At 42.4% G+C, this 19,954-nt stretch overlaps 2 protein-coding genes and 1 long non-coding RNA gene across 5 annotated transcripts; all 3 read left to right on the plus strand.

Annotated features, from left to right (window-relative positions):
- Positions 1-3,705: 3,705 nt before the first annotated feature.
- LOC101784610 (phosphatidylinositol 4-kinase gamma 4) lies at positions 3,706-7,080 on the plus strand. 3 transcript variants are annotated; one of them, XM_004952211.2, is made up of 4 exons: positions 3,706-4,010; positions 4,214-4,460; positions 4,556-6,084; positions 6,428-7,080. In XM_004952211.2, exons 3-4 carry the CDS (start codon positions 4,795-4,797, stop codon positions 6,800-6,802), a joined length of 1,665 nt encoding a protein of 554 aa, XP_004952268.1. In that variant the 5' UTR covers positions 3,706-4,010; positions 4,214-4,460; positions 4,556-4,794; the 3' UTR covers positions 6,803-7,080. The 3 variants fall into 3 exon arrangements, with proteins under 3 accessions (XP_004952268.1, XP_004952269.1, XP_004952270.1); XM_004952212.2 differs by having other exon boundaries at positions 4,319-4,460; XM_004952213.2 differs by having other exon boundaries at positions 4,385-4,460.
- Positions 7,081-7,214: 134 nt separating this feature from the next.
- On the plus strand, positions 7,215-7,859 carry LOC111257282. Its single transcript, XR_002677710.1, has 3 exons — positions 7,215-7,304; positions 7,406-7,473; positions 7,555-7,859. It is a non-coding gene; the product is annotated as an uncharacterized LOC111257282 (long non-coding RNA).
- Positions 7,860-13,893: 6,034 nt separating this feature from the next.
- LOC105914108 lies at positions 13,894-14,481 on the plus strand. Its single transcript, XM_012844796.1, has one exon. It carries the CDS (start codon positions 13,894-13,896, stop codon positions 14,479-14,481), a length of 588 nt encoding a protein of 195 aa, XP_012700250.1.
- Positions 14,482-19,954: the final 5,473 nt, after the last annotated feature.

A 19,954-nucleotide genomic window follows, 5' to 3' on the forward strand; every position in this document is an offset into this window, starting at 1 on the left:
TCTCCATGTCAGCAGCCAGGTCATCACCTGCGCAGGGATTTTGGTGCCAGCGGCTCTGGCGCCGAGGCGTGTATGCTTGGCGCCACCAATGCTGGCGCCAAGCTCAAGGTCCATTTTCGGAAATGTTTCCTCCAGAGGTCAATTTGTGAGAATGTTTCGAAAAAAGGGCTAAAAAATAAAAAAGACACCGTTTTTTTTTCCACTAAGGTCTCGGCCCGAATTTCATTACCGGAAGAAATTACAAAGTAGTACGGTAGTACCACAAGGTTCGGGTTTAGGCAACTGCAACTGCAACTGCAGAAGAACTCTAGCTTAAAAGGCTCCTAGGGACTACTAAGCTGAAGGAACTAGTTCTTATATTACAGATCTCCCACTAGGAACTAATAAGCAGAAAAAAGTTTTATGAAAGTATGATATGAAGACCTGACCAGTACGATATGAAAGTAGATGTTAAGCAAATAATCTCAGTAGGAGATTTAATTTGTTTTTTTTGTCAAAACGGACTGCATTTCTAGTTTTCCATAACGCCCAGCAAACTGCTGACAGGCCAACCATGTGCACATTGTTATTTTGTGACATATAACTTCTAAGCCACTCCAAAAATTGTGTGAATCACCATTAATGAGTTTGCTAGGTTCCTTGGTTTTAATGATGATGATCTTAATTTAGTAAGGCCTCAAATTAATAAGACACTCTCAAAAGGTGCAATGGAGGGAATGTATCTAAAGTCCAAACCGATCAACTATAGACATACACATAACTTGCTCCCATTCTATGGTTACTTATAGAAGATTTATTGCTGGATATGGAATCATGTGCAGGCCTTTGTTTGATGCCCAAAAGAAAAACAACTTTCAGTGGTCCAATAGTCAACAAATGGCATTCCAAAAACTCAAACAAGCAAATGCACACCACCACTGTTGGCCTTACCAAATTTTAGCCAACCATTTTGTGTTAGAAGCTAATGCTAGAAATGGCATTGGAGCAATTCTCATGCAAAATGGTAAACCTATTGCATTTCTTAGCAGAACATTAGGCACAAAAGCTGCAGCTGCATTACTTATGAAAAAGAAGCTCTAGCAATCCCGGAGGCAGTAAAAAGGTGGAAAGCATTACTTTGCCAGCACATCAGTTATTATCAAAACTGATCAACAGTCTCTCAGCTGGTATATATTGAGTACAAGATTTGAGGGCCAAGCCTCCCCTGAATACATATGGCAGTCTATGATACATATATCTACAACTACCAATATACTCTAACAGAAATACATACAAGATCAAAGGCTAGTGGAAGGCATTCAACATAAACTCTTAATCAAGTAAATGGAATTCAATTATTCTGTGGAGTAAAAAAGGGAAGAGAGAATAAGGTTGCAGATGCATTATCTAGAGCAACACATTCTCAGGAAGTGATGGTAATTTCCTGTGCTGTTCTAGTGTGGATGGAACAGGTTATATCCAGTTATGATCAGGATGCCAAATGTTTGGACATGATAGCCAAGCTAAGTATAGATGCTCAAGCCATACCAAACTACTCCCTTGCAAATGGAATTCTCATATACAAAGGCAAACTTCTAATTGGAGGCTATGGACTCCTCAAGCAACAGCTGATGGACAGTTTCCATAAATCGGCATTGGGAGGTCATTCTAGAGAAAGAGCAACTTATCAAAGAATCAAGTTGGTGTTTTACTGGCCTAGCATGAAGTTTCAAGTAAACAATTATGTCAAGAATTGTCTAGTGTGTCAGAAGAACAAAGCAGAACTTGGTCCCTATCCTAGACTGTTACAACCACTGCCTGCCCTGAAATGGCTTGGACACATATATCAATGGACTTTGTAGAAGACCTTCCCAAATCACAAAACAAAGATGTGATTTTGGTTGTAGTCAATAGACTAACAGAATATTCCCATTTCATCTCTTTTACTCATCCATATACAGCCCAAGATGTAGTGACCCTCTTCATGGACAATGTGTTCAAATTACATGGCCTACCAAAGGTGATATTAACTGACAGAGATCCAATATTCACAAGTACTATATAGCAAGCTTTGTTCAAGGCATTTGGTGTACAACTACATTTAACAACAGCATATCACCCCCAAACAGATGAACAAACAGAAAGGGTCAACCAATGTTTGGAAAATTATTTGAGATGCATGTGCTTTAACAGCCCAAAGAGATGGCACTATTGGTTAACACTGGCTAAATGGTGGTACAACACTTCTTATCACACCTCATTAAACATAACACCATTTCAAGCTCTGTATGGCTTTTCCCCTCCAATGGTTGCTGAAGTAGCGATTCCTGATTGCCCATACTTGCCAGCTGAAGAACAGTTGAGAAATAGAACAGTGGCTTCTCAAATCATCAAGGACAATCTGCAGAAAGCTCAGGCAAGAATAAAAAACCAGGCAGATAGGCAAAGATCTGAAAGGGAATTTCAAGTAGGAGACATGGTTTACTTGAAACTTCAACCTTATACGCATACATCATTAAGTGCTCACAGATCCCTCAAGTTGCATTCCAAATTTTATGGGACATTTAGAGTTCTGGAAAAGATTGGGAAGGCAGCATACAGATTACTGTTACCTGAAGGCTAGCAAATTACATGATGTTTTTCATGTGAGTCAGCTGAAAAAGCACATTGGACCTCAAGCTGTTCCAAGCCCAAAATTACCTCTTGTTGATGACAAAGGGACTATCAATGTTGCTCCTGCAGCTATACTCCAAAGAAGATTGATTCCACCAAACAATGAGCCAGTGGTCCAATGGTTGATTCACTGGGTTAATCTACCAGAGAGTGAAGCTACGTGGGAGGATGCAGCATTTGTCAGGAAGGTTTTCCCTTCTTTTCATCCTTGAGGACAAGGATGTTAGGGGGGGGGGGGGGGGTGCATTGTCAGGATTCTGAACATTTGCGTTGCCATTTAATCAACTGCAAGCCATTCAGTTCGTCATATAGGCAAACAGAGCAAGTCGGCGTCAAGTATACCTCTTCAGGGACTTGTTCTTCCCCGTCCATCTGGCGATCAACGGCAGTCATCAAAGGATAGTACCTTTACTTCAATAAACTTCTGTTTTCTTTTAATCACCCAGCCATCTGCTATTTAGGCTCGGGTCTGCTATGCTGTAAGGTTATCGATATGAAGAACCAATAACCCTAGAACAAGTAGCTTTAGCTGTAGAACTGTCGTCTCCCTAGCGACCTTATCCTTGTATCTGATCTCTATCAGTAAGCCTGCAGCTATCGTTCTTGTTCAGTTGGTTCTTGATTTCATTTTTCCTCTGAAGAAATTCCTTCTCGTTTTGGTCAATTCCTGACATGTAAAAAGATTAGGAGCTGTATTTTCCAGAGGTTTTGGGTCTAAAACCGGCCATCCAAACATGCCATTATTCTGTTCGCGCCCATGATGCCGCCTGGCGTGCTCCAGTAACAGCCTAAGCACACCACAACGGGCCGGCCAGGGGCGTGGGCACCATGCATGGGTCGGACAGCGTGGTGCTTCTTGGGCCGGACCAAAATGATGGGCCTTGAGTCGAGGGGTTCACTACGAATCGGAGTTCAACTTGGCACCCACGTAGTAGCTGCTCGTTTCCTTCACCGCGACCAAGTCAAAACCCACCGTAAAATTCCCAGTCGGCGTGGGGTCCATATATTAACCGCAAGCAAATACCACCGGCTCCTTCAAATACGCCACTCGGAAACGCCTCGGCAGCGGTTTCGTTCCCGAGCGGGCGATTCGATCGGGAGCCACCCGCCCCGCCGCGCGCGCGGCAAGATCGATCCATCCTCCTCAGTGAGCGCGGCGTAGTGTGCTGGGTTGTAGTGCTGCTGGCGACCCGTGGATTGGTCGGATCGGATTGGTGACGCCATTGGTGGGCGGCTGGGCGCTTTGCAGGCCCCGATCGGAATCGGAGCCCGTGGCGTGGTAGGATCGGATCGGAGGCAGACGCCGGAGGGTCTGCCGCTTCTGATCTCGATCGCGCTCGGCTATATCATCAACCCAGGTGACTTATCGCTCTAATGCGGCCTTCTTTTCCCTTTTTTTCTTTTTCCCGTTTTCGCAAAGTTATTACAACTGTATGTGACACTAGTCCTAGGAATTGTAGGCTTGTAGTTCCTTGAAAGTTAGATTTAGAGTTAGGTGCTAGGAGTTGTAGCTTCGGGGAATTAACTCTTTCTGTTTTCTGATTTTTTTTTCATGTATTAGTTCGAGTTGTTCCAATCCCGTCTAAATTTTCTTCAGCCCGTGAGCTTCAGCTTATCAGCCGGCTTATCAGTCCCTTAACAGTATTTTTCTCTCACAACAAATCAGCCGTGTCAGCTTTTGAGCCGGCTTATAAGTTCAGCCGAATAGACCACTTATTTCGGGGATTTGCAGATGCGTTGTGACATTGTCGCAGCGTCAGTAGCAGCAGAAGGATTCACGGTGCCTTCGTCCAATCCCACTGGTTTCGGTAAGAAATCCCTCATGACCTCTAGTGGTTGTGCCAAATTTCTGCTTCTGTGAACCCAATCACTAACCTTGACTGTGTTTTTGCGATCTATGCAGGAATAATTAAATTGAACTCCATCGAGGGCGAGATGGGATTATAGGTGCGGGCTTAGGCGTGTAGTGGTGCCCCCTAGGGTTTCCTTGCTGAAAAGAGGAAACCCTAGGGATCTTTTTTTTTCGCTCCATGGTTTACTACACGCATAGTGTAGACAGCTCGGCTCTCGGTTCTACTGGTGTTTCACTGTTAGGGGTTTACACCTCCCCGGCACGACGCCCGTTGGGAATCAGCCAAGAAGATGTCGGCAGCGGGCGTTACAACGCTCAGCCCTTTGGAGGACCAGCTTACTCTTGTGCCACAATGTCTGTTTGCGGCGCAGCCACTGGATTCGATTCTCATTTTCCTTGCTGTGCCCGGCATGCCACTGGTGCCGATGCGTGTGCTGGATTCGGAGTCTGTCGCCTCTGTCAAGCTCCGGATCCAGCGGTTCAGGGGGTTTGTTGCGACAAAGCAAAGGCTTGTGTTTGGCGGGCATGACCTTACACGCAACAACTCCCGTGTCAGGGACTATGGGCTTGCTGATGGCAATGTTCTTCACCTAGTTGTCCGGTTGGATGAATTCCGTGCAATAACCATCGAGACTGCCAACGGGAAGAAGTTTAAGTTCCAGGTGGAGAGTGGCCACAAAGTTGGGTACCTCAAGAACAAGATTGCTGCTGAGACCGGGGAGGAAATCGAGAGCCTAAAGGATCAAAAGCTTGTACTTGGTGATGAGGAGCTCGAGGATCACCAGTTGATCACTGATATTGCCAAGAAGGATGATGCAGTGCTTCACATGTTTGTCCGTGAGCCAGCAAAGGTGCGAACACAGAAGATTGATAAGGAAACTGTGCTTACAGTTGTTACCCCAGGAGACGAAGGGAACATACACATAGATGCCTTGAACAATACAGAACATGGACATGCTCCAGTTGAGCCAATTATCGTTAATAGAAGTGTAAAGCTTTCTCCTGCCATTATGCAAATGATTAGCGCAACGATTGCTGGTCTGGAAAATGGATACTTTCCTGTCATGTCAGCAGAAGGTTCAGGGGGAGTCTACTTTATGAAGGACCAGTCAGGTGAAAGTAATATTGCAGTGTTCAAGCCTATAGATGAAGAACCTATGGCGGAGAACAACCCCAGGGGCCTTCCTTTGTCAGTGGATGGTGAGGGGTTGAAAAGAGGCACACGAGTTGGGGAAGGCGCACTAAGGGAGGTAGCAGCATATGTTCTGGACCACCCAAATGATGAGTGCAGATCCGAGGATGGTACTGGATTTTCTGGCGTACCTCCCACTGCATTGGTTCGTTCTTTCCATATGAGGAAGGAGCTTAAAATTGGATCATTGCAGATCTTTGTGGAGAATCAGGGAAGTTGTGAGGATATGGGCCCTCAAGCTTTTCCTGTCAAGGAGGTCCAGAAAATTGCTGTGTTAGATATTAGGTTAGCGAATGCTGATCGTCATGCAGGGAACATACTAGTGTGCCAAGATGGAGATCACGTGCAGTTGGTTCCAATTGACCATGGATACTGCTTCCCAGAGAAGGTATGTGTTTTTACTGTTTAGCTCACTTGAATTGCCAAACCATACTTTTTAGCACAGGAACTATAAAGTTTTAGCATTATCTTCATTTATTGATATCTTATTCGCTAAATGTTTTGTTTCTGTAAGGAGTCAGCATATAAATTGTTTTTAACACACTATTTGTTTCACACCTGAATACTACACTGATTCTCTTCCTACTTTATTGATTCTGCTGTGCATTCTTTCCAAGTCAATGTCACTTCCAAGAAATTGTTAGCTGAGGAATATTGTTATTTTCTAGTTGGTTCTTTTCATGTTAACATGGTTTAATTAAATAAATTTATATTGCCTTTTTCCTTTGTAGTTTGAAGATTGCACGTTTGAGTGGCTCTACTGGCCCCAAGCACGCCAGCCCTTCGGTGCCGAAACCCTAGCATACATCAAATTGCTTGATGCCGGCAAAGACATTGCGCTGCTCAAATTCCATGGGTGGGAGCTGTCTTCTCAGTGTGCTCGTGTTCTTCATGTGAGCACCATGCTCCTGAAGAAGGGTGCAGAGAGGGGCCTCACGCCTTACGACATTGGCAGCATCATGTGCAGGGAAATGGTGAATAAAGAATCTGAAATTGAGGCCCTGATTGAGGAAGCAGAGGACTCTATCCTTCCAGAGACCAGCGACAAAACCTTCTTGGAGACAGTATCGGAGATCATGGACCGTCATCTTGATAACCTGCTGTAAAATTACAATGTGTAGCCGTTGATTGCATCCAGTTGTAAGTATTCAAGTTTAGCAGTCGATCTCCAATAATGAGCTAGGACCTTTCTAGCCTTTCACATTTTCCATCGATAGTTTGTGAATATACTCTACAACTAAGATCAGCCAAAGTCTCAGCTATAATTTGTGTACGATCTGTACCTGTAGTCGTTCCAGTTTGTGTTTGGTTTTTCTGTTTGCAGTTGATTGTGGGTTTATTCAGCATTTAATGACTTAATTATAGTCACCTCCATTATATCTTATTTCTCAAAGCCGTTGGCCGATCTTGACGAACATATTTATCTCTGACTAAGTTTTCATTCTAAATATACATCCTGAAAAAGTCATTAGAAATTAGAATTTATAAGTAAAGTAATTATAATTCTTGCAGGAGTAGCAGTGTCATTTCTAGAGACAAATCCAAGTAATTTATGATCAGGTTTTGAGGAGGTAGACTAGCAGCGGATAGTTTATGGCTCCGACGAAGGTGACTCCTTGTGAAGTTTGCTTAATTTGGCTTTTTGTATATTGGATTGGATCCCTCAGTCACAGTTGGTTCTAAATTGCTCACATGTGCTGCTTTCTTAGGCATAAAGCGATGTGGTATCCGAGGAAAAAGAGAACCAAGACCTTCAGAGAGCTCACTGGAGACCAATGTAAGCTTTTTATTTATAACAAATGTGTAGAAAGATTTAAATCCTTTCTGAATGGTACACTTTCGATGTTTTCACCACTAGTGCAGGTACAATTTATTTTCCAAAAATTTGGGGGGATTCAGCTGAACCCCCCACGTAGGATTGTGCAAAGAAGGGGGATAACTCTGTCAGATTTTCACTGAACATTTCAGAACTCTTGTATGATTCGGTTTCATGATAGTTTTGGACTCAGATTAGATACCCCCTCCCTGTTTAGGAGGTTCATAAACAAACTCGAGTTCCGAGCCTTTATACCTTCGTAAACAAACTCGAGTTCCGAGCCTTTAAAACTCGATCATCGAGTCTTTCGGGAGAACAAACATCGTTCTTACTTCTGAAGCACCTAGGCGTCATCTAGGCCCTTTCGCACCTTTGATAAGGGTGTATTTCGGTGATAAATGATAACTGTTTACTTGTGACTAACCCATGTATTTTGAAGCGAATCTATAGTAGTTATCATGTCATAAGTTTATTCGAATATGGCCCCTTAATTTGAATTGGCATGGAGCTAATGCGACAAGGCTAAGGACCTTTCTAGTACTAAGTGTCACAAGGAGATGAATGACACTTAGTGTAGTATAGGTTTTTCTAGTTTGTAGCTCATGGACCATACTATTAAGAGGGGTTTCAATGATAGTAGCTTGACCATACTACGCTAGCCATGAAAACGATGCATACTCAGTACTCTTTAGCACTTGGTAACTCAAACAACACATGGAAGAACTGAAGAAGCAAAGAAATTGACGAAAAACGAGATTGAACTGGATGAGTTGAAAGTTGAAGGACACCGTCGGATGTTTGGAGCTCCAATTTCTAGTTGCATCGAAGCAATTTTCTCAGGTAGGAAATCTGGAGTGAGGCATCAGTTGTTCCGATGCCACCATCGGATGAATTTTTCCATAGCACCGGATGTTCCGATGCCATGTCAAGAAGATCATCGGAGCAAGGATATTTACTTTACCAACTTCTACAGAGTTTTGGGCAAAAACCCCTTCAGCACTGGATGTTCTGATGCCTGCTAAGTGACCATCGGATGAATGCGTCAGAGCAAGCATATTTTCTTTGATTCCTTTCAGAGAGGTTTTGGCCAGAACGTCTTCAACACCGGATGATCCTATGCCAGCTCAAGACCGTCGGACGAAGCATCATATCAACTTTTCACTGTTACTTTTCTAACGATCAAAATCTTGGTCTGTGAGAGACCGGATGTTCCGACACCCGGGGATGGACCATCATAACATCCGATGGTGTGTTTTTCTGTGCACACTTTTCCAACGGCTAGCTGCTATTCCCTAGCCTATATATACCCCTCCCCCAGGTCATTTGAGCTGCTGTTGACACCCTGAAGACTTCAAGCAGCCTATGAGCAGTTGAGAGTGTGGTAGAGCTAAAAAGTAATTTGTGATTTGCTAAATATCAATATTAAGGACTTCTCTTAGTATTGGTGAGTGACAAGTGTGCATCTAGTTCATGGCTTAGCTGAGTGCTAGTCAATTGTGATAAGAACCCGCTAGGGTTGATTCCCGATCTTTCGATGAGAGGCGTGGGATAACTCGATTGGTCGATGGAGACGACGTTCACGGCCCGACTACAGCCTTCCAAGCTGTGCCTTAGCAACCGATACACCACCTCCAATGGCTGCCGCAATCTTGTGGAGCGCGTCACCCGGCCACTAGGGCACTCGTCCTGCAAGCAATCGAAGAACAAGCAAGAACAAGTAGAACAAGCAACTCAATTGCAAATATGGAGATGAAAAACCAATCTGAAATCACAAAGTTGGGGTTCTGAATCGAGTAGAACGGATGGTCTAGTCGACACACGCGTCTATAAGGAAGTAGCAATGGCTAAACTTTCAACAAAACAAAACCCAATCTGTTCGTGGTAGCTCTAATCCTTATTAATACCTAGGAGGACGACCAGAGGGGTGTTAGGGTCGTGCTCCAACCCTAGGACATGTCCCTAATGGACCCAACTTGATACACGGCCCATTGGGACAAAATAAGGCGACGCAGCACCTGTGGACAGAAAATCTCTAGGTAGTATTTCGATGATTGCGACCGACTCAGAGAAGATATGGATATGATTCCAGATCCATATGAAAATAGACTTCATAAGGATTCCAAGGAGTACTTGAACACCTAAAACGGAGTCCGGATGAGGTCGTGGCGGCCATTGCAAGTTGACATAGAGCTGCAGTCCGAATCCAGCCCCAAAACGTATTGGATTGGAACTCTTTCTTTCCTTGGGCCAAAAGTGACGTGGTGGCCTAGTGGAGGATGTTAGGAATACTTGGACTTGGCCCCCAATCTACTTATTTGGTCCTCCATGCCTTCCATGTGTGTTTAACACTATTTTTGATCCATGTATGTATTTCTAAAATTGACAACGAATACACATCATGGTGCAGCATCAATTCATCAAATGTGTCACATATAATTATGATAAAGAATTGTTTCACCTCGGAGTCAAGCCAATATGGTTGTATCCAAGCATGTGATGTCCTCATCAAAGTGAAGCATTGAAACTTGTTACTCTTGGTGGTTGAGGTCACCTAGATGGTCTGGGTGACCCAGAGGTTCTTGGTGAGCTCTTGGAGATTGTGGTAGCCCCCAAGAAGAACTTGTACATGGTGTGAAGCTCGCCGTTCTGGAGATGGAAAATGAGAATTCTCAGTGAAGCACTCGAATCTTAGTCACTTGAGGGAGCAAAACCCTTAATGGGTGCTCCAACGTGGATTAGGGAGGAGTGTCAACTCCTCGATACCACGGGAAAAAAATTTGGTTGTCTCATATCCTCACGCTTTACATTTCAGCACTTCTTTAGTGCATTTACTTTCTGCACTTTACTTATCCTTTTACTCTTGTTCAAGTTGTGCTTACTTTGCTCATATCTTGCCTTAGGAAATGATGATCATGCTAGTGTGCTCTTCTTGCTAGGCTCTTTGCTCGCTAGTGTGCTTAGTTTCTAGGTACCATCCTTGTAGATTGGGCAACACTAGAAATCTAGGCTAAGGTTTGTTTCTTATTGTTCTAGAAATTTTAAAAAGTCCCAATTCATCCCCCATTCTTAGGCCACCAATTCTTACAATTGGTATCAAAGCATAGGCTCTCTTTTCTTAGGTTTAACAACCTAGAGAATGGTTCCAGGAAGTAGGAATGACCCTCCTAAGTTTACCAGCTCCAATTTCGCTTATTGGATGCATAGGATATCTAGTTTCCTTCAAGCTCAACACTGTGACAATTGGGAGGTTATGGTTCGCCCTTTGCCTACCCTTCCTACTGAGAGTGAAGCTAAGTGGGATGCTCGTGCTAGGAATTACATCTTTGAGTCTACAAGTGGAGAGATGTTTGCTAGAGTTCACACTAAGGAGACCGCACATGAGGTGTGGAAAGAGCTCAAGAACATTAATGTGGGCTCTAAGAAAGTGCGCGAGGAGCAATATGAGTTGCTCAAGGATATGCTTAATGAGTTTAAGATACTTCCCAATGAATTAGTTGAGCAAATATATTCTAGATTAAATGTGCTTATTGAAAATATTAATGCTCTTGATATTTCTACTATTTCTGAAGTGGAAATCATTCGCAAGATCCTTCACACGCTTCCAAAGCCATAGTACAACATTATCAAGGAGCTTCGCTTCAAGAAAGACTTAAGCACCCTTGAAATCTCCAAGGTTGTTGGTAAGATTCGCACTCATGAGATATTTTTGATGGGTGAAATTGAACCATCTACCTCCAAGAAAGATCTAGCTCTCAAGGCTAAATTAGAACACAAGACCAAAAAAAAAGAGGAAGCCCAAGCCTCCTCCATCCTCAAGTGAAAGTGAAGCTAGTAGTGATGCTAGTGGTGATGATGAAGATGTGGATGCTCGGCTCGCTCTTATGATGAGAAAGACCACAAAGATGTTGTCAAGGTTAGGCAAGAAGGGCTACAACTACGACCCCAAGAAGAACAAGTTCCGAACCTCAAGAAGATCCGGAGATAGTGGCAAGAGGAGGTGCTACAATTGTTCAAGCTATGATCACTTGTCATATGATTTCCCCAAGCCCGACAAGAGAATTCACTAGAATAATGGAAGAAAAGATTATGATAAGGAGGAGGAAGAAGAGAAAGACCACAAGTACAAAAAGAAGAACACTTTCAAGAAGAATCAAAGCAAGTCCAAGCCACACCACTAGAAGAGTGGTGGTGATCGGTCCTTCCTTGTCAGTGAATGGCTCACCGATTGTGAGATATCAAGTGAAGAATCAAGTGATGATGAAGATGAAGAGCCGTTGCTTCCTCCACCACCTATGTGCTTCATGGCCAAAAGTGGTAACAAGGTGAGCAATGATGAGAATGATTCTTCCAATAGTGACAATGATCTCTCACCTAATGAACTTAGATCACTTCTGGAGGACTATAATGACATGATCAAGAAACAAAGGGCTAAAATGAAAGTTCTTGAAGAGACCTATGCTAAGCTTAAGCATTCAAATGACGAGTTGCTTGTTAGTCACAAGTACCTTAGCAATGACCATGATGCTTTGGTAGTGTCTCACAAGTCACTTAGAGATGACCATGACAAGTTATTTGGTAGGCACAATGAATTGATCTTCAAACATGATGAAGTGGTTGTGCTTAACAAGTTGCTTGAGTCAAGTCATAAGAAGCTTAAGGTTGAGCATGATAGCTAAAAGATGAAATATCAAGAACTTGAGTTTGCCTATGATGTCGTTGACCCTAGTGTGCAAGAAATTGCTAGAGATGTTACTAAGGTCAATACATCCATTTCTTGTGTTGATCTCATGGAAGCACCTAAGCCAATTTGAAAGATAAATCTATTGCTTCTTCTTCCAAAACTAACCATGCAAGGGAAAAAGAACTTGAAGAAGAGGTGAAGAGCTTGGGTTCTTGTGTGAAGAAAATGGTTGGAGGAGAGTACTTACACAAGGAGATTCTCTTCCATAATGCAAGATGCTTTGGTACAAGAGGTCTAGGTTCCTTTCCCAAGCCCGTGGAGAATGTTCCAAACTCACCGGAACTCTATGGTTGCTTCATCAAGGAGGTCGGGACCTATTGTCAACGTTGTGAGAGTACCGGCCATCACACAAGGGAGTGCTCTAGCAGTTCTCTTCCCACTTTGCCTCATAACTATAAATCTATGTTCAACAATAACCCTTTTTGTTGATGAAGATTAAGAGTGGCAAGGTTGAGGCAAAGTTCATTGGCTCGCAAGCCAAGGGCAAGCTACCTAGGAAATTATGGGTTCCCAAAGTTCTTGTTACTCATGTTAAAGGACCCAAAGTTGCTTGGACTCCTAAACCTCAAGCTTAATCTCTTGTGTATAGGTGAACTACAAAGCTGGTGGAAGTCATTGGGTTCTTGATAGTGGATGCACACAACATATGACCGGCTAAAGATGTTCATCTCCTTGGATGAGAGTGCGGATGATCATAAACAAGTTACCTTTGGTAACAATTCTAGTGGGACGGTATTTGGTTTGGGTAAAATAGCTCTCACTAAAGATCTAACTCTCTCAAATGTCTTTTATGTTGATTCTCGTAGTTACAATTTGCTTTCTATTGCTCAATTTTATGACCTTAGACTAACTTGCACATTTAGTGATGCTGATGTGACTATTTCTAGTAAGGAGTCCAAGGAAGTGGTCTTCAAGGGTTTTAAGCATGGTAACATATATCTTGTAGATTTTTCCTCTCATTAAGCAAACTTGACGACATGCCTCTTCACCAAAATGTCCTTGGGTTGGCTTTGGCACCGACGCATTGCTCATATTGGCATGAGCCAACTCAAGAAGGCTTTCAAGAAAGAAATGGTGGTTGGTGTGAAGGATGTGAAGTTCGAGAAGGACAAGTTTTGTAGTGCATGTCAAGCCGGGAAGCAAGTTGCAAGTCATCATCCCTTGAAGGCTTTCTTATTCACCTCAAGACCTTTGGAGCTACTTCACATGGATCTCTTCGATCCAACCACATACAAGAGTCTTGGTGGTAATCTCTATTGCCTTGTCATAGTTGATGATTATTCTTGATACACTTGGACATTCTTTTTAGAAGACAATAGAAAGACCGTTAGGATCTTCAAGACATTCGCCGAGAGGGCTCAAAATGAGTTTGAGTCCACCATAGTGACGGTCTGAAGCAACAACAGCTCCGAATTCAAGAATACTCAAGTTGAAGAATATTGTGATGATCAAGGCATCAAGTATGAGTTCTCATCCACCTACACACCTCAACAAAATGGAGTGGTAGAAAGGAAGAACAAGACATTGATCACTCTTGCAAGAGCCATGTTGGATGACTATGGCATCTCCCAAAGGTTTTGGACCGAAGCCATCAACACCGCTTGCCATGCATCCAACCGAGTATATCTCCACCAACATACATGAAGAAGATACCATATGAGCTACTCATTGGGAGGAAGCCCAACATCTCCTACTTCTTGATCTTCGGTTGTAAGTGTTTCATCTACAAGAAAAATAAGCATATAGGAAAGTTTGAAAGTTGTTGTGATGTTGGTATTTTTGTTGGTTACTCATCAAACTCCAAAGCATATAGAGTATTCAATAATGCCACCCGCGTGATTGAAGAAACATGTGATGTGGAGTTTGATGAATCTAATGGCTCCCAAGGAGATGGTTTCACTTGTGATGATGTAGGAAATGAACCATTTCGTGATGTGATAAAGAAGATGGGCATTGGTGACATCAAGCCAAAGGAGGAGGATGAAGCTCCTACAACTACTTCCAAGCAAGTGGAGGCATCATCCAAGGATGAGACTAAGATGAAGATGTACCTACTACTTCCTATCACCATGATTTCTCTTCTGATGAAGATGATGAGCCTCCAAGACATTCTTCATCCACTCCACCAAGTCAAGATGAGCCTACTTCTTTACAAGACATCCCCATTACACAAGAAGAACCACAAATCCAAGTTCCGCTACAAGCTTCAACTTCTACACCAATTGTAAAGCATACAAGGATATCCAAGAACCATCCCATTGACTTGGGCATGGGTGATCCTACCGGTGGTACATGGACTAAACGCACTCAATATGCTTCTTTTTGCAAACATTACTCCTTTGTTTCTTGTTTGGAACCCACAACTATAGATGAGGCTCTTGAGGACCCAAATTGGATAATGGCGATGCAAGAAGAGCTCAACAACTTCACCCACAATGAAGTTTGGGTCCTAGAAGAGCAGCCTAGGAACAAGAACGTCATTGGCACCAAGTGGGTCTTCCACAACAAACAAGATGAATATGGAGTTGTGGTGAGGAACAAGGCAAGGCTCATCGCTAAATGATTTTCACAAGTAGAAGGTTTGGACTATGGAGAAACCTTTGCTCCCATGGCAAGACTTGAAGCCATTCGCATCCTTCTTGCTTATGCATCCTATAATGATGTGAAGTTATTTCAAATGGATGTGAAAAGTGCATTTTGAATGGTTTCATCAATGAGGAGGTTTATGTGGAACAACCTCCCGATTTTGATGACTCTAGATATCTTAACCATGTCTTTAGGTTGCACAAGGCTTTGTACAGGCTCGAGCAAGCGCCAAGGGCTTGGTATGAATGCCTACGTGACTTCCTCATTAACAAGGGCTTCAAGATTGGGAGGGTTGACAACACCTTGTTCACAAAGATCATCAACGATGAGGTTTTCATTTGTCAAATTTATGTTGATGATATAATCTTTGGTTCTACTAACCTGAATGTGTGCAGAGACTTTGGTGATTTGATGGCTAGGGAGTTTGAGATGTCTATGATAGGTGAGCTCAACTTCTTACTTGAGTTTCAAATCAAGCAATTGAAGGAAGGGACATTCATCCATCAAGAAAATTATATGAAGGACATCCTCAAGAAATTCAAGATGGATGATTGCAAACTGATCAAGACTCCTATGCCTACCAATGCACATCTTGACATGGATGAGGGAGGTAAATCGGTTGACCAAAAGCTTTATCGCTCTATGATTGGGTTTCCTCTTTACCTTACCGCATCTAGGCCGGATTTAATGTTTAGTGTGTGCATGTGCGCTCGGTTTCTATCCAACCCTAAAGAATCACACCTAAGTGCTGTAAAATGAATCCTTAGATATCTTAAGCTCACCCCTAGCATTGGCTTGTGGTACCCCAAAGGTGCATGTTTTTAGCTCTTGGGTTATTCGGACTCGGACTTTGTTGGGTGTTGAGTAGACTGCAAGATAACTTTGGGCAGGTGCCATTTGCTAGGGAGGTCTTTGGTCTCTTGATCCTCGCAGAAACAAAATTCCGTAGCCTTATCCAACGTGGAGGCGGAATACAAGCTGCCAGGGCTTGTTGTGCTCAAATCTTTTACATGAAGTAAAGCCTCTTGGATTATGGTGTGCTATTAGATAGGATTCCCCTCCTTTGTGACAATGAGAGTGCGGTTAAAATTGCTAACAACCCGGTTCAACACTCTCACACCAAGCACATAGATATTTGCCACCACTTTTTGAGAGATCATGTTGCTAAGAATGACATTTCACTTTGTGGAGTTCATTCCCAAGAGCAATTGGCGGATATGTTCACAAAACCTTTAGATGAAAATACTTTGTGTAGGTTGCGAAGTGAGCTCAATGTGCTTGATGTCTCTAACGTCATGTAATTGCTTGTCATATAGTTGCATTTCATATGTACATGGATTAGGGGCTTGTCTAACCTTGTCAAGATAGTGATGAAGATGGGTTTTTGCTTGAGCTGGTGTACCTCTTTTCGCTCAAGGCATGAAGTTTGGTTCATCATGAATAAGCTTGACAAGGGCTCAAACTTGACAAGATAGATTTACTTTCCTTGTTTTGCATCTTTGCTTGTCATATAGAATGCATTCATGTTTACTTTCATGCACTTGTCTTGCATTGCATTGCATTGGCGTTAGATTTGTCACAAAGGAGATATCACTCTTAGAGAATGTTGTTCAGTCTCAATGTGGATCAACAACCAATAAGTGTGGTTGGAGCAATGATTGTACTTTCATGCCTATTGAGTCATGTCCTAACGAACTTAAAGTTTCCATCTCTAAGTTCATAGGCAAGTGACTCATAGATTTCCTTTTTGGAGTTCCCTCCTCTTTTTGGTTCTTATTAAAATCTTTGTTATCTATCCCTTGTTAGGGAATCTATTGACGCAAAATCTGGACTTCAGGCTTTTGCGTTGAGCAACGCGGAGGACTTGGGAGATCTGCTTAACTCCAGTGCAGGCTCCAACTCGGCTCCCGTAGGTGTGTGGCGTGCTAGTCAATTTGACCTACAATTGACCAGGGAAACGTAAAATTTTCATAAGCCGATAGTCGGCGAAGCCTTCAAGCTCATAAATGGCATTACTTTGAATGAACACCATTAAGATATGTTTTTAATGTAATTATGTGGTGTAAATAAATAAAGTATTAGTGACATGTGCTATCGGCTATATGAACTGATGGGCTAAAATAGAAACATTGTAAAATAACAGCCATAAAAGGAAGCCCTTGTTAACTATGCGCACATCAAATAGGCTAACAGATCTAGTCAATGTCTTGATAAGTATAATTGAACTTAGACAAGATAACACGAATTAAAAGATTAGAGCACAACAACAAGGATCTCTTGCCTACTGCTTACAAGCTAATTAAGCTAACAGAACCTAACCAATGTCATGACCGTGTAATTGAACTTAGATAAGGTAACACGGTGAGAGGATATTAACTTCGACCCACTAACTTAAATAGACAAGCTCGCGGCAGCAAGGCGTTGTATGCACCCCTATCGGCTTAATGACGTCATCACACTTTTGAGAGAAACGGATAGACCCGACTAAAGCATCGGCTCTCGACAGCAGCGTGCTGATATCAGAGGCCCGACAGTTAGCAATACGAGGGGCAGGAGAAAAGATCTATCGGACCTAGCATATGTAAAACAATAAAAGCATGCAAGATCTAACTAGCCGATATGATCAGATAACTAGTGAACGCTTAGGATCAGGGAGCCGATAAGAACAACCTAACCAGATCTAAGCCGTTCGATAACTGTGAGCGCTTGATAGAACTAAGAGATCGAAATGATACAACTTAATAAAATCAAACAACTCGATAACTGTGAGCAACGTCGAAGACAAGTAGAATATTGGACAAAGCTTAGAAAGTTCCGGTAGAGATCGTAATGACTGGGTGACGGTACTTACAAGCTCGCCTAAGATCGAAGCCGATGCAACCTGCGCACAAGAAGAAACTCGTTGAAAATCTACATTATTCCTACTCCTAAGGGTTGGCGGCGGGGCGCCGAAAAGTTGTATTGATTGATTGATTGAGAGATGTCTGTTACAAAGGCCAGAGGTACATATTTATATCCTAGAGTAATGACTCCTGGCCGGCTACGACAATGACCCGTGCAAAACTTGCTTTAAAACTAAAGGAAATATTAAGATATATGGATTCTAATTTCCTTTATATAGAATCCTTGCTAATGAAGCTTCATCCAACCTATCCGTGCAAAGACCAATTTGCAGGCGTGATTAACCTGGACTTCTCTTCTCCATGCGGCAACTTGCTTTTCTTCTTATTCTAATCATCTTCGCGTACACGTGCTGGCCTGCATGCTCCTTTTTTTTATTCTACTTGTCTCTTCTTGTTTGGCTGATCCCTTCTATTTGTCTCTTCTTGTTTGGCCGGTCCCATCAAGTCAAATTAATCCTTGCACCTTAATGAAACATGGGATTTTATCGGCCGAAATCTGGTGTCAACACAGGCCTCCCAGTTTTGAAGTATGGATACTTCGTGCTTGGAAATTAATTCATTGAGATCCGATGCCTAGAGCCGATGAATTCCGATTGCAATACTAAAGACTCTATCGGCTTGATGTCTCAAGTTAATTTTCCAAAACTCCGGACCAAATCAATTTCCACCTCATCTACAGTGACCAATTAGTATTTCCAGAGATCGGCTCCTGCTTGATTTCCACCTCCTTTATCAGCCACTTCGAAACCGACTTTAGAAGAATATGTAGCCCATGAAGTTGTCCAAGATATCACTCCACAGCCGACCAGTGAATAAACAATATGGGCCAACTAGTGTATTTAAATATCTGAAGCATCCGATGCTCCTCTTCAGATAACCAACAACGGCATGATGCTACTGGATGAGCCGACGGTTTCATGTTTCTTTATGAACCGATGCTTGCTGCTTTATAGTCGGGTACTTCTCTTCAAGCTGCTTCTTCTCAAGTCTTCAAGTCGATGTGAATAATCAAGCCAACTTAATATGTACGGTGCCTTACCAAAGCATTGGGTTGCCTCTTTTCCTCCCTATTTCTAATAAGGATTTTTTTTGGAGCTTAGGGTAGGGGATGAAAAGGAAGCATACTTTTATTGCATATTTTGCATAGTCAAAAATCGGATCCAAGGAAAACAATCAGATCAAGATGTGCATGTGTGTGAAATTTTTGGATGGAATTTATTTGAACTCCTTTTGCATGACTCTCTCTTTTATTATTATTTTTGGATATGGCTACCTTTCTTTTTTTTCTTATGCTTTTGAGCATGGATATTTTTTCTTTTCCTTCTTTTTTTTGCACAGCCCATACCCTTTTGCATAATGAATACAAAGAATTATCTTAAAGGAATGGAGTACTTTTATGTGGATGGGAGGCATATTTTTGCGTAGCTTCCAGTATAGAAGTCAGCATGAGTATACATGAGGTGTACGTGATCTCGATCATGAAAGCATGACTAGAACCTTTCAAGGGTCACAAATAGTTTGACAAACCTCAATGTAAAAATAAGAAGCATATGTATATGTATAAGGTTTTCAAATATATTAATGCATGGCTTTGGTAGGAATTTCATATCATTGAGGAGCTAAGCTATTTTTATTTTTGCAAGATAAAATTCCCAAGTATTTCGCGGTAAGAAGTAAGGTTTATTTCATTTTACCACATATCTCTTGATAGATCAACTGATGCCATGCACTATCCATCAAGCCTCATCTGACGAACCATTTGTCTCTTTGCTTTTATCGGCTTGCTTGACGCACCACTCCTAGTTTTGCTCCTAAGCGCAGATGTTGAACTCTACTCTTCTGAGTCTTGGTTAAGCCTGGTGCCGTTCCTCATTTTGACAACCTTACAATGGCGTCGGTAGCAATAGTGCCGTCTCGTGATCCTGAATCCTTGTTGCTCAATAATAACCATCGGCTGCACCATAACTGGATCATTGACTGATCATTGGCTGCACCGTGTCGAACTTGCAGCTACCACCATCTATTCACAGGGCCGTCTCCTAGAATTGGAGGCCCATGTGTTGAATGCAGAATGTGGCCTTAAAGAATATATTCAATATAACTAAGATCCATTTTCAGACTATGTCATTTCACACAATATTTAGAAATACTTTAAATATTAATGCTAAAAAATAAATACAGTACTAACCTCATGTTTGACTAAAAAGCATCA

This window comes from Setaria italica, chromosome I, assembly GCF_000263155.2.
Source record: "Setaria italica strain Yugu1 chromosome I, Setaria_italica_v2.0, whole genome shotgun sequence".
In the NCBI taxonomy this organism is placed as follows: domain Eukaryota; kingdom Viridiplantae; phylum Streptophyta; class Magnoliopsida; order Poales; family Poaceae; genus Setaria; species Setaria italica.

Bases quoted from the DNA above. Each gene is read 5' to 3' on its own strand.
- LOC101784610 (XM_004952211.2), top strand. From the start codon at position 4,795: ATGTCGGCAGCGGGCGTTACAACGCTCAGCCCTTTGGAGGACCAGCTT. The intron at 6,085-6,427 runs GTATGTGTTTTT...TTTCCTTTGTAG, and splicing joins GATACTGCTTCCCAGAGAAG to TTTGAAGATTGCACGTTTGA.
- LOC105914108 (XM_012844796.1), top strand. From the start codon at position 13,894: ATGAAGAAGATACCATATGAGCTACTCATTGGGAGGAAGCCCAACATC.